The 14,238-nt window shown below is 50.8% G+C and overlaps 1 protein-coding gene across 2 annotated transcripts in view; it reads left to right on the forward strand.

Moving 5' to 3' along the window:
- CCDC85C (coiled-coil domain containing 85C) overlaps positions 1-14,238 on the forward strand; it is a 167,760-nt gene that overhangs the window by 139,089 nt on the left and 14,433 nt on the right. Inside the window, exons 3-5 of one of the 2 annotated variants that reach the window (XM_038744267.1) lie at positions 9,575-9,679; positions 11,670-11,765; positions 13,799-13,897. In XM_038744267.1, coding sequence (XP_038600195.1) covers positions 9,575-9,679; positions 11,670-11,765; positions 13,799-13,897 — 300 coding nt within the window. The remainder of the gene's footprint in view (positions 1-9,574; positions 9,680-11,669; positions 11,766-13,798; positions 13,898-14,238) is intronic. The other variant, XM_038744275.1, reaches the window with a different exon arrangement.

Genomic DNA, 14,238 nt, shown 5'->3' on the forward strand with positions numbered 1-14,238 from the left:
GAAGCCCTGTCCTGTGCTGGAGCCTAGGGGGGCCACTGGAGTCTGATGTGCTCCACTGCTGGGCTAGGTGAAGAGGAAAATGGGCTATTATGGGGAAAGCTCAGGGTGTCCAAGGGTCCAGCCCATGCCACAAGGATGGATGTCGAGCAGCGCACCCATCACTCGGTTTCTCCCGGCACCCGGTCAGAGATAGAACGGGACCTGAAGGGGATGACAGGCTGGCCCTGTTTCTGCCTGGCTCGTGATCTGACCTGTAACTCTTCCTCTTCCACTTTAGAGCTAGAAACAGCAGGGAATATTTTCATCCAAGGTCATTACAGCTGTTCTTGTTGTGGCTGGCTTATTTCCCTTCCAGTGGCTCCCCCCAGACCCCTGTTCTCAGAAGGTAGCCCAGTGGTTTCGAGGGTTGGGGTCTCCGGAGTAGCTTTTTAAAAAAAAAAATAAATGGACTTTTTCTGAGACCCACAAGCCTCTTCTGGGAATTGTCCAGTCAGGATGGGGCACTGGCTGACATTTGGTCCTGTTATTTTTAACTCAGTGGTTCCCAGATCCTTTCTGATGCCTCTGAGTAAAGAGGAGTTCATCCGCTCACCCTTCCTTTAGTTTTCCCAGTGCCATTTCCAATGGGTGAAAATCGTTTGGAGTTTCAAAGTTCCAGAAAGACAAACTGATGTCAGATATCTGTATTGCCTCTTGGGGGTCGCCTTCCTCTCTCGCCCCACATATTCTTCCCCTTTTTCTCTCAGGTCAAGAAGTAAAAGGAAACGAGATTAATTTCTCTGTCCTCTGTATTCTGAGCCCTTTCTTTATAGCAGTGTCAGAAGTATAAATGATACAGCTCATTGTGAGCAGGGAATGTATCTGTTTAATGTTATATTGTACTCTCCCAAGTGCTTAGTACAGCGCTTTACCTACAGTACATGCTCAGTAAAGACGATTGAATGAACGAATGAAACTAATGCCTTTAAGTGAGCAGAAAATTAGCACCTCCCATCTGTCCTCCCAGAAAGCAAAATGGGACAACAACAACCTGACTTTTCTTGATCTTCAGATAGCAGGGTGCATGCCAATCCCCTCCACTCCCTGTTTGTGCTGGAACCCAATTACATTACACAGAGTTCAGGAGGTTAAAGGTCACAGGCCACATTGTTCCCCTAATGTTTTCTCAGAATAATCAAGCAACTCTGGATGCAGCATTACCTGTGAGCCACAACTGGTCTCTGTTTAGGGTTTTGTGTTTTTATTTTGTGGGTCTTTATCAGGACTTGCAAAATCTGGAAAGAATGAACTCAGAGATCGTATATTGAGCTTTCAAACTCCATCCTAGTGTGGCGATGGGAAATAATAAATGGCCCACGCCATCTTCGGACAAGCTGCTGTCCACTCTTTCAGCAAGAAGTTGGTTGGATCCCCTTGGGCAAACAGTGCATACCTTGAGCTACAAATAGCTCACATTCTTGTCACCATTAATAACACAAACCTTTATTGAACCCCTACGTGTTGGGCACTTGTGAGTAATGACAGAAAATCAATCAATCAGAGCATTGTACTAAGCACTTGGGAGAGTACTTATGTAAATATTCTTCTATTTCCCCTATCTCTAATCTGTTTTAATGTCTATCTTCCCCTGCGGACTGTGAGCTCCTTGGAGGCTGTGATTGTGTCTACCAAAAAAAGAGTTGTACTCTTTGTACAAGGAGCTCATGGTAGTCTCCCAAGTGCTTAGCATAGTGCTCTGCACGGAGTAAGTGTCCAATTAATGTCATTGATTGATTTAATAGGTATAGGTGATCCCTGTCCACAAAGATCTTGCAGACTAGAGGATTTAGAGCTATAGATTGAAGATGGGCCCTGCCCACAGGAGTTCATAGTTTAAGTGGTGGGTGAGGTGAAGACAAATCTCTACCAATTAAACATCAAAGATGACGTCATCCATATATGACTGTACACTGCTCAGCAGAGTTGCTTAGAATGGCATCTCCCTTCTCCTCTCCTTCCCAATCTCCCTGAAAACAGACAAATCTGATCATTGAAAACATGACAGCTTCCTTCTGGGGCATTGTCAGGACACTGCTGATGCTCGGCATGGTTTGAAAATCCCTAATTAATTAATTCATATTTATTGAGTGTTTACCATGTACAAAGCACTGTACTGTACCTGAGAGAGTACAGTATAACAGGGAACAGACACACTCCCTGCCCAATCTGACCGGGCCCGAGTTTGGTTTGGGTGGGACAAGAAACGGTTCTGTGCCCTACCTGCCCAGGGGACACTGCCCCAAAAGTCCCCTTCCCTCCATTTTCCAGGACTGGATTTAGGTCCTTGCTAGTGGGAGGAGGGAATAAAGAAGGGGATCTCCCTTTGGAGGAGCAGTAGCAGGAATATTTTAATTTCAAAAACATCCTAGAGGGAAAGAGGGGGCGGGGAGGGAGGTGATTGACCCTAAAGCTACCCTACTTTTGAGCCCTGGCCTGGAATCTCTGGAAAGGGAGGGAACTGGCTATCCCAGCTCCCGGGACCCTTTGCTGCAGAAGACTCCCAGAAAATGATCAGCAAATGGTAAACGTGAGCGAGCAGGGGGTTGGTTTTGTCTGCCAAATGTCCTTCCTTTTTCCCTTCTCTCTGATGACGGCACTTCCCCCTCCTGGTGCCACAGACTGTCCAGAGGGTTGCATGTAGAGTTCAGCTGGAGATGTAAAATGGAATCAAATGAGAGGTGACTGAAACAGCCGGCGACCCTGCAGCGCTTCCCCCGTCCAAGCCTTTGCGACGGCCCAATTAACTTCCAACAGGATCTTATAGCTGTGACTCCCCCTCCGCTCACGGACCCCAGATGCAACATGGCATCAGGTCTGGCTGCTGTTCCTGTCCTCTCATAGAGCAGCAGCACCCCCATTTTAGACTAGCCTGGGGGTCGGGCCGAGGGAAGCGGTCCCAGCAATGGATAGCTCCCTGTGCAACCATGGGCAAATCTCTTGACTTCTCCAGGTTCCATTTCCAGCCCATAAAATCAGAACAACCTGCTTTTTAGGAGTGGTGTTTGGCCTAATTGATCAGAGGCCACCACCTCCCATCCCTAGAGCTCTGGCATCAGCCGAAGCCTCTGCAACGGCGAGAGCTCTGGGGTCCCCTCCCCTTTATGCCAGCTTGGAGTTCAGTACAGCGAAAGTAATGCCCTGTTGGTTTCCCTTCTCCTGTTCCCTTCTTGCCCTTCCCCTCAGCCTCTCCCCCAGCTCCTCACTTGACTTCTTTCTTATCTCCCCCTGGACCTACTGCGTTGTTCCATGCCAGTGGACTAAAGAAAAGAGCAATGAGGCTCCCACCATAACACCCTCAGACAAGGACAGTGTCACCCTTCATTCTTTCGTTCATTCACTCATTCATTCAATCATATTTATTGAGCACTTATTGTGGAGCACTGTACTAAGCGCTTGGGACAGTACAGTATAACAATAAAGAGACATATTCCCTGTCCACAATGAGCTTACAGTCTAGAGGGGAGTTCTGTCCTCCCTTCCACCCCAGGAAAGGAGCCAAGAAAAACGCAGGAGCTTTGTGGTCCAGGGGGAAGTGGGGGTGACCTGAGGATTAGGGCTGTTCCCAGCTACCTACTTTTCATGGTGGCTAATGAGTCCTGCTCCTCTCCCCTTGCTCCCCCTTCCTCTGGCTGAGTGGGCAAGGCAGACAAGCCCCCTGACCACCCTCTGGAAAGTCAGAAGGCTTCGGCGGTTTCCGCCCCAGGCCCGATTGCCAGGAGCAGTGAGGTCAACAAAGCCTCCACCATCCAACGACTATTTCACATCTGTAATTTACTGCAGATTTTTTGGTTTGGTGAATTTCACCCCGCTTGTAATGTGCCCTGGGCTATTTGCTTATTGTCACATGTGTCTGCCCTCGCCCACCTTGATTGTGAGCCCTTTGTGGGTAGGGACTGTTTCTGCATTGATTTTCCAGATAATCACCCCAGCGTTGCATACAGCGCTTTGCCCTTCGTAAGCACTTAGTACATATTAGTAATCATAATAACCGGAATAAATCATCATCCAGAGAAGAATGAATCATGCTCTAGCCTCCTCGGGTGGCAGCAGTAGCAAAGTTGGGGTGGAAGATGGGAGGGAAAAGGGGAATCATTACTTGTTTTCAAATTTAAAGTGGCTTTCCAGGTTTTGCTCATCTTTAAATTTACAGTGTAATCAGGGGTTTTCCCCACAGGGCAGTGTTCTATATGGAAAAATCCTCCAAGAAATTTTTAATTGAGGAAAATGCCACCGGTTCCATTCCCCCTCTTCCCTTTCTCACTCCACTTCCCTCTTCCCCTTTTGCCCCATTTGGACTCCCCAGGGGAGCAGAGTGCAGTTTGCTGCTCTGCAGGGGGCTGTCTGCTTCTGGATGCCAGAGAGAAGAAAAGGAATTAGTGACTCCAGTCGGGTGTGGGCTTGGGGTAATGCCCACTGCTCCGTGAAAATGGTGGTCCTGAGGATGGGCTGTCTGTGGACACACGTGGACCGGGAACTGGCCCAGTGGGGCGGTCCAGCATGTTGGGAAGGAGGTGGGGATCATATTTCCAGACAACTCTCCAGCTTCGGGAGAATTCTAGGCCTGGATTCACTCCGCATTTGAGCCACCAGATCTCTCCCCGTCCTCGCAGGACAGGGGAGGGGTCGGTGGTCTGTCTACCCAGGAAAAGTGACCCGCTTTGATGCACTCTATTTATTCCCGTCGCTGGCCCATCCGCCATCACACTGCGACGGGATCGGGCACAGAGCAGAGATCAGGGCTTGAAGTGCTGGCTCGGCCGACGGAGCGATTTAACACCGAGCTTCATTTCAGTAATGAATGTTGGGCAAGGTAATAAGGGATTTCATTGCGAGCGGGAACCGACAATGCAAATACCAGGATTTTTACTTTGGGTTTAAGTGGACTAATGGTTACTCATTTTGATGCATCATTAGTCAGATTGCCAGTTAATGAGAGATTTCACATTTTTCCTGCTTCGCTCGATGGCTGGAAAACGAAGTCCTGGGAACGTGGAAATGTTTGTAAATGAACAAAGAGCACACGGGAGGTAATTGCATTCTGTTAATTAAAAAGGCTTACTTCTCCTTCCCCCTTTCCCCCCCACCCCCATCACGCTCCCGCCCTTGCATTGAGGAAGCTGGTTTGGCCCCCGAAAGGTACTCAGTGGTGGTGAAAGTGCTTGGAGCATGTCCAGTTGAACAGGTTCAAGGTGGGGGACCAATTTTGGGATCCCTAATGTAACCACCCCTATCCTCCCCTGTCTGCGACTTCCCATCTGCCCCCTGCCTCGAGTCCAGCACTGGGCGAAGGACAGCCGTGGCCTGTGGTATCCCCCCCATCCACCGGGCTTTGTTTTCCCAATCAATCCAAGAAAGACCCCCCAACCCTTCTCTCCTGAGTGTGCCCCTTCGAGACCTGACAAGGCATGGAGGGTTCCTACAGGACGAATGTCCTGTGGCTTTTGGCTGTGTGTGTCTGGTCTTGGATTTGTGTGGTACGCCCTTTTCCAGAGCCTCTTTGTATCCTTGGGAGGCAGGGAGATGTAGGTGACATTCTCCCTCATTTTTTTGTGGGTGAGGGGCTGATGGAGGGGGAGTAACCCAAGCCTGAGACGGGGGTGCGGTGGGTGTGAATGAAGCGGGGTGGGAGAGGAGAGGGACCAGGGCAGAGGCAGATGGGGAGAGATTCTGGTCGCGTGGCCCCTAGGCCCCTAGGAAGGCCAGACACTGCTGGATGGTATTCTATCAGTGGTGTTGGAGCAGTGGTGTGAAGCAGCGTGGCTCAGTGGAAAGAGCACGGGCTTTGGAGTCTGGGGTCATCGGTTTGAATCCCGGCTCCACCACATGTCTGCTGTGTGACCTTGGGCAAGTCACTTAACTTCTCGGAGCCTCTGTTACCTCATCTGTAAAATGGGGATGATGACTGTGAGCCCCACATGGGACAACCTGATCACCTTGTATCCCCCCAGCACTTAGAACAGTGCTTTGAACATAGTAAGTGCTTAACTAATGCTATTATTATCCCCTCCTCAAAAACCTCCAATGGCTACCAATCAATCTGCGCATCAGGCAGAAACTCCTCACCCTGGGCTTGAAGACTGTCCATCACCTCGCCCCCTCCTACCTCACCTCCCTCCTCTCCTTCTACTGCCCAGCCCGCACCCTCCGCTCCTCCATCGCCAATCTCCTCACTGTACCTCGTTTTCGCCTGTCCCGCCATCGACCCCTGGCCCACGTCATCCCCCGGGCCTGGAATGCTCTCCCTCTGCCCCTCCGCCAAGCTAGCTCTCTTCCTCCCTTCAAGGCCCTGCTGAGAGCTCACCTCCTCCAGGAGGCCTTCCCAGACTGAGCCCCTTCCTTCCTCTCCCTCTCGTCCCCCTCTCCATCCCCCCATCTTACCTCCTTCCCTTCCCCACAGCACCTGTATATATGTATATATGGTTGCACATATTTATTACTCTATTTATTTATTTATTTATTTATTTTTACTTGTACATTTCTATCCTATTTATTTTATTTTGTTGGCATGTTTGGTTTTGTTCTCTGTCTCCCCCTTTTAGACTGTGAGCCCACTGTTGGGTAGGGACTGTCTCTATGTGTTGCCAATTTGTACTTCCCAAGCGCTTAGTACAGTGCTCTGCACATAGTAAGCGCTCAATAAATATGATTGATTGATTGATTGATTGGAGGGGTGGGAAGGCTGTCTGTGTGGCAGCTCAGTGGGTTTGGACCCATCCCTGGGGGCACTGGAGGTTGGGGGAGCCCCAAACAACCAAGCCCCACCTGAGCCCCAGCCTCAGTGGGTGATGGCCTTAACCACCGGGCACCAGGAGAGGCACAGTTCGACAACCAAAGACGGCATCATCCCTGCCCTCGGGGAGCTCATAACACAGCGGCCGATCCACCGGGCAAGGAGGAGAATATCCATCTCCCGCCAATGACTGGAGCCCAGGCTGCGGCCAGGCTGGGGCAGCCTCTCCGGGCCAGGGCTCTGCGGCAGGGTCCTTCAAGGCGGGCCTTGTCGAGGACCTGATTTGTCAAACCCATGGGCAGTCACGCTGATTTCTGAGGCCCGTTCCATCCTGTTTTATGGCCCTGGCGGAGAGCCTCTCCCCCGGCCTCTTGAAGGGGAAAATAACATCTCTGCCGGGAGGAAGACTCGGAAGCCCCTGGGACCGTGCTGGCGTCGGTTCAGTCACGGGACGCGAGGTTGATGAGCGGTTCCTGAAGTGCGGTCACCGTGGACAGTTTACAGGCCTCCTTTGCTGAGTGCCCCCATTCCATCTCCCCCCTCCCCATCCTCCACCCGTGACCAAACTACAAAGCCCCTGAGAGCCTCTTCCCAGAGATCGCTGTCCTCGTTAATCCCCCAAAGCCCACCGGGACTTCGGTTGACACATCAATCCGTGGGGCCTCTGGCTAGGATCAAACCCCCTTATCCACCCCGGTATCTGGCATGTCCTTTGTCTTGAGGCTGGTCTCCGGGCAGTGGAGCGGAGTCATTTCCACGCTGCCCCCATCCTTCCTAAATCAGTTTCAGGTGTGTTTTTCTTGGGTCGGGAGGGAAATTTAACAGCATTTCCTGCTGGGCAAAATATTTATTTAAGGTTCTCAGTGTGAGAGCGACTCAGAGGAACAAAGAAGCCGGCCGGGTCCCACATGCCATATCCATTTTGATTACCAGGGCTTGGGTAAATGCGAATGTCAATATTTAAACTGTCTCATTGCTCCCTGAGTACTTGGGCTTCCAACCAACCATCAATGCTCCAGACACAAAGAGATAGTTCGGAGACAAATGTGGGGAGATGGCTTGGGTGGATAGGAATCAATTTCACCTTCCTTTAATGAGCAGAGGGCAGGCAGTTTGGTTTAGTGGTAAGAACATGGGCCTGGGAGAAGCTGGGTTCTAGGCACAGCTCCACCACTTTCCTGTTATGTGATCCTGGGCAAGTCACTTTACTTCTCTAGGCCTCAGTTCCCTCAACTGTAAAATGGGGATTTAAGAGTGTGAGCCCCATGTGAGACAAGGATGTGTCCAATCTGATTATCTTGTATCTACCCCAATTCTTAGAGTGGTGCTTGGCACATAGTAAGAGCTTAACAAGTACCATTGTTATAATAATTACTATTACTCTCTGGGCCTGATAATAATAATTGTGGTATTGGTTAAATGCTATGTGCCAGGCACTGTTCTAAGCACTAGGGTAGATACAAGATAATCAGGTTGGACCCAGTCCGTGACCCACAAAGCACTCACAGTCTTAAATTCCCATTTTACAGATAAGGTAACTCAGGCACTGAGAAGTAAAGTGACTTGCCCAAGTTCACACAGCAGGCAAGCGGTGGAGCAGGATTAGAACCTAGGACCTCTGACTCTCAGGCCTGGGCTTTTTCCACTAGGCCACCCTGGTTTTTAGTTTCTTCATCTATCAGATGGGGATTAAATCCTACCCCGTCCTGTTTAAACTGTGAGCCCCATGTGGGACAGGCACTAATTAATTTGTATCTACCCCAGTGCTTAGAACAGTTCTAAGCACAGTTCATATTATTTTGAGAAGCAGCATGGCCTAATGGAAAGAATCAGGGCCCTGGGAGTTAGTAGGATCTGGGTTCTAATTCCAGCTCTGCCACTTGCCTGCTGTGTGACCTTGGACAAGTCACTTCACTTCTCTGTGCCTCAGTTACCTCATCTGTAACATGGGGATGAAGACTGTGAAGCCCCATGTGGGACAGACACTGTGTCCAACCCGATTACCTTATATCTACCCCAGCGCTTATTATAGTGCTTGGCACATAGTAATCATGTAACAAACACCACAATTATTATTATTATCATTGACACATAGAAATCGTTTAACAAATACCATAGTAATAACCAAGGAATCATCATCATTATCAATCGCATTTATTGAACGCTTACTATGTGCAGAGCACTGAACAAAGCGCTTGGGAAGTACAAATTGGCAACATATAGAGACAGTCCCTACCCAACATTGGGCTCACAGTCTAAAAGGGGGAGACAGAACACAAAACAAAACATACTAACAAAATAAAATAAATAGAATAGATATGTACAAGTAAAATAAATAAATAAAAAAATAGAGTAATAAATGTGTACAAACATATATACAGGTGCTGTGGGGAAGGGAAGGAGGTAAGATGGGGGGATGGAGAGGGGGATGAGGGGGAGAGGAAGGAAGGGGCTCATTAGAATCCATTGTGTCTGCAGGTGAGTCAGGATCACCTGGCTGTGGGAAATGAGCACAAGTATTAAATGGCCCAGGCTGAAGTTCATGGACCAGAGGTCTGTAAAGGGACAGTTAGGGACAGGAAGCAGTGTGGTACAGTGGACTTGTGGAACGAACATGGGACTGAGTGTCAGGAGACCCAAGATTTTAATCCCCAGTCCATCACTTTCCTGCTGTGGGACTTTGGGCAAGTTACCTAACCGGCCCGATGGATGGAGGGTGCTGGTAGAAGGGGCAGCCCCTATTTAACACTCTCTCTCGCTCTCTTTCTCTCCTCTGTCTTGCTTTCCCTCTGTCTTTCTCCCCAGCAGTCCGTGTCCGGGGATTTGAGGACTCTCCGGAAGGGGCTCTCCCCATACCACTCCGAGTCCCAGCTGACATCGCTGCCTCAGTACCAGGACGCCCTGCATAACGTGAGAATGGGTCCCCGTCACACCCGGGCTGAGGTTCGGCCCGGAGCCCATTAGCTTGCTTGGGAGGGAGATGGGGAAGCTGGCCTGGGTGAGGCCGAGTGGCCTGGGCGGGGAGGACCAGGAAGACAGTGAGGACGGGAAGGGCGGTCCGGATGGGGAAGGCATCGAGGATGAGGAGGGAGTCAAGGACAGGAAGTGAGGATCAAGGGAGGATCACTTCTCCTCCCCCTTTTAGACTGTGAGCCCACTGTTGGGTAGGGACTGTCTCCATATGTTGCCAATTTGTACTTCCCAAGCGCTTAGTACAGTGCCCTGCACATAGTAAGCGCTCAATAAATACGATTGATGATGATGAGGAGGAGGAGGAAGGGCTGCCCGGTGGTGAGGGTGGCCCAGGCAGGGAGAGACGTGGGATTCCAAGCTAATGAGTGACCGCAACCCAATTCTTGCAGGGGCTGTGAAGGTTCTGGGGTTTGTGGGAATGTCTCAGCATTCCCCCACTATTCCATCTGCTGCCCCGGTGTTCAGTCAATCATGGTATTTACTGATCGCCTACTGCGTGCAGAGCACTCTACTAAGCACTTGGAAGAGTGCACGAGAAGCAGCGTGGCTCAGTGGAAAGAGCCCGGGCTTGGAAGTCGGAGTCAGTGGGTTCTAATCCCGGCTCTGCCATCTGTCAGCTGTGTGACTTTGGGCAAGTCACTTCACTTCTCTGTGCCTCAGTTACCTCATCTGTAAAATGGGGAGTAAGACTGTGAGCCCCACATGGGACAACCTGATCACCTTGTTTCTGCCCCCGACCCCCAGTGCTTAGAACAGTGCTTGGCACATAGTAAGTGCTTAACAAATGCCATCATTATTATTATTATAATACAGCCGAGTTTGTCGGCGAGTTCCCTGCCCACAAGGAGCGTGCAGTCTAGAAGGGGAGACAGATGTTAACATAATTTATGACTGTGCATATAAATGCTGTGGGGTTGAGAGTGGGGTGACTATCAAGTGCTTAAAGGGTTTACAGCCAAGTGCAAGGGTGACACAGAAGGGAGAGGGAGTGGGGGTAATGAGGGTTTAGTCGAGGAAGGCCTCTTGGAGGAGGTGTGATTTTAATAAGGCTTTGATGGTGGGGAGAGTGGTGGTCTGGATATGGAGGGGGGAAGGAGTTCCCAGGCCAGAGGGAGGATGTAGGTAAGGGGTCCATGGTGAGAAAGATAAGATTGAGATATAGTGAGTAGATTGACATTTAAGGAGTGTAGTGTCCTGGCTGGGCTGTAGTAGGAAATCAGCGAGGTAAGATAGGAGGGAGCAAGCTGATTCCCTACTGCCTGCTGAGCACTGGAATAGCTGGTTGGGAGCAATGTCTTGAAGAAGTAGAACTTGTGCTCCTCCACGAGGGGCTTGAAGTCTAGAGGAGGAGCTTGTGGTCCAGACCATGGCTTTCCAAGATGCTGGTGTGATCAGCTCTTGATTATCAATCTTTCAGTGGTATTTATAGAGCCCTCAGTGTGTGCAGAGCCCTGAACTGAGCCCTGTGAGCCCCATGTGGGACAGCCTTGATCACCTTGTATCCCCCCAGCACTTAGAACAGTGCTTGGCACATAGTAAGCGCTTAACAAATACCACCATTATTATTATTATTACAGTAGAGTTCTTGGCCACACCCCTTCCTTCCTGGCACATTCTCAGCCCTCTTCCTGGAGCAGGGCCTGCCACTCTTCTTGATGCCATCCTGGAGAAGGGCTGGGTGGGCGAGGGGTGAGGCAGGGGGAAGCTTGGGGTGTAGAGTCTGAGGGTTCCTGGTCCCGTGCCGCCCCGCCCCTCTCTTCCGATGATGGAGCACCCGGGGTTGGCAACGTTTGACCTGAGGGGTGGATGGAGTTCTTCTCTGTCCCTCCCTGTCTGTGTTGACTCAAGGGGGGTTTGGGGTCTCCGCTCCCCCCTGCAATGCCAGGATGCTCTCGGAGAGCTGAAAGGTGTCATTGCCTCTCTGCAGGGTCCAGCCCGTGGGCCTACCGACCTTCCCTCCTCCCCGGCCACGGGCTTTGGGCCAGCGGCCCAGAAACCTGAAGCGGTTGTGCACGCCATGAAGGTACGTCCAGCTGCCCTGGTCCTCCCGTCCCCCGGCACCCCGAGTCCAGAGCCTTCTCCCTACCCCCACCGTGACTCCCCCAGGAATGCCTGCGGAGCTGGGGGAGCTGGTTGGGGTGAAAGGCCAGGGGAAGTAGCGGGCTGAGTTGGCAGAGGCCCAGGAAATGAAAACTAGGACTCAACTCGAAGATCTTGGTACCAATTGGGCATGGCAAATTTTTGGTATCAAGGTATCCATCTGAATCAAGGCAGGGAGATTGTGAAAGGCAAGGGGGACCCATGTGAATGAAGTATTTATAGCTCCATGAATCAAAATTCAAGGTAGAACTAGGCTCAGAGCTCTCCTCTGAGCTCAGTACACGTGGATAGAGAGAATTCATTCATTCATTCAATTGTATTTATTGAGCACTTACCGTGTGCAGAGGAGATGTGTAGCCTGAACCCCGCCAAGTCGTGCCAGTAGTAGGAGGGACAAAGAACTGTGTCTAATTCCAAACTCTGTATTCTTCCCCAGAACTTAGTTCAGTGCTCTGCACACAGTAAAGCGCTCAATAAATACGATTGAAGGAATGAGTGCTCTGAGCCATTCACTGTTCTCCCTCTTAGACTGGGAGCCCCATGTGGGAAAGGGACTATGTCTGACGTGATCATCTTGTATCTACCCCAGTACTTAGAACAGTGTTTGACACATAGTAAGCACTTAACAAATATACTACTACTACTACTAATAATAATAATAACTTAATAAATGTCATTACTGCTGCTAGTAATTATAATTGTGATCTGTGTTAAACACTTACTCTGTGTGAACATAGTGCTAAGCACCATGGTAGATGCAATACAGTAGAATAGTCTTGTCCTTCACAGGGCCCACAGTTTGAGGGAGCGAGAACAGGTGTTTAATCTCCGTTTTATAGCTGAAGCACTGAATACCTCAATAAAAGAAGTCAAGTGTCTTACCCCAGGTCACATAGCAAGAAAGTGGCCGAGCTGCATCTAGACCCCAGGTCTCCTAAATCCTGTGCTCTGGCCTAGTGCTGAAAAGCAGTGAGGTCAGAGTAGTTATAATTGCCTTTGAGGAGACAGAAAGCATAAACTTTTGGAGGTGGCTGGTTGTCTCTGTTCTTGACAACCCTCCTCACCTTTCCCTCAAATGTCATAGTGATGGCTCCTGCCCTGCCCCCCGCCCCGCCAAGAGGTTGGGATGAGGGGCTGGGGCAGGAGAAAAATGATTCAGATTATTTTGAGTTGACTTGCATTTAGTGGGAAAGTCCTTCAGTAGCATGCCCCGCTCTCCCTGGACTACTAGGTGAATTTCTTTCAAATTAAGTCACGTGAGGGGGAGATGAAGGGAACAGCATTCTAAGAGAAGGATCTGCTCTGAGACTGGCCACGTTTTTGGTGATGGGCCAGGGTGGGGCCCTGCATGGGGCTCAGTGGGCACGGCTAGTGTGGCATTGAGCTGCCCGGGCCCAGAGTTTGCCCGCCGGCCCCATGGGGCTGGGGGCTGAGTTGGTCTGACTCACTTTTCAGAGCCAACGGGCTATTTTCATTTGGGGGCCCGCAGGCCTCCTGCCCGGGCCCCTGAGGGATGGATGGATGGATGTGCTGGCTAATACAGTCCTGGTTCGTTTCATTCATTCATATTTATTGAACACTTACTGTGTGCAAAGCACTGTACTAAGCACTTATGAGAGTACAGTACAACAACAGATGTCCGGGGCCGTGTGCTCTGTGAAATCTACAGCTTTGGGAAGTGGCCCCGAGGCCTCTCATTCAGGGACCACGGTCAGCCCCGTCCAGGTAGCTGGCCTCAGGTAGCCCACCCAGGGGCACTCCAGCCCCCTGCTAGGCAAAGCGAATGGCTCCCACAGTGCAGCTTGAGTTGGTGCATGCCGTAGGCGACGGCGGGGAGGGATTTCATCGTGGTGCCAGACCGGACCTGGATCTTGAGGGGGCGGTTTTGACTCGGAGAAGGCTGACTGAGGATTTACAAATAAGCCCCACTGACTGTCTCGAACTGTCCGCCTCCAGGTCCTGGAAGTGCACGAAAATCTGGACCGACAGCTGCAAGACAGCTATGAGGAGGACCTGAGCGAAAAGGAGAAAGCGATCGTCCGCGAGATGTGCAATGTAAGCCCTCTGCCCAGGACGGGGTCCTGCTGGATTCAGAAAGGGCTCTTGGAGGTTTGGCAGGAGTGGGTGCCCCTGGTAGAGGAGGGTAGGAGAGTAAAGTCTCTGGGAATGGCTTTATGGGATCCTGCCTCCATTACTCCCGCATGGGGCTGGCACCCGCAGAGTGCTGGAACAATTCGTGTGGCCCCTCGGGTTAGCTGTAAAATCGCCTTTTCCCTCTCTCTCTTCCTCCCTGCTTCCCTTCCCTAGGGGAAGCCTAGTGGAGAGAGGACAAGCCTGGGAGTCAGAGGACCTGGAATCTAATCCCGAATCTGCTGTGTTGTGACCCAGAGGCGATG

The sequence above is a fragment of the Tachyglossus aculeatus genome, chromosome 1, assembly GCF_015852505.1.
Source record: "Tachyglossus aculeatus isolate mTacAcu1 chromosome 1, mTacAcu1.pri, whole genome shotgun sequence".
In the NCBI taxonomy this organism is placed as follows: domain Eukaryota; kingdom Metazoa; phylum Chordata; class Mammalia; order Monotremata; family Tachyglossidae; genus Tachyglossus; species Tachyglossus aculeatus.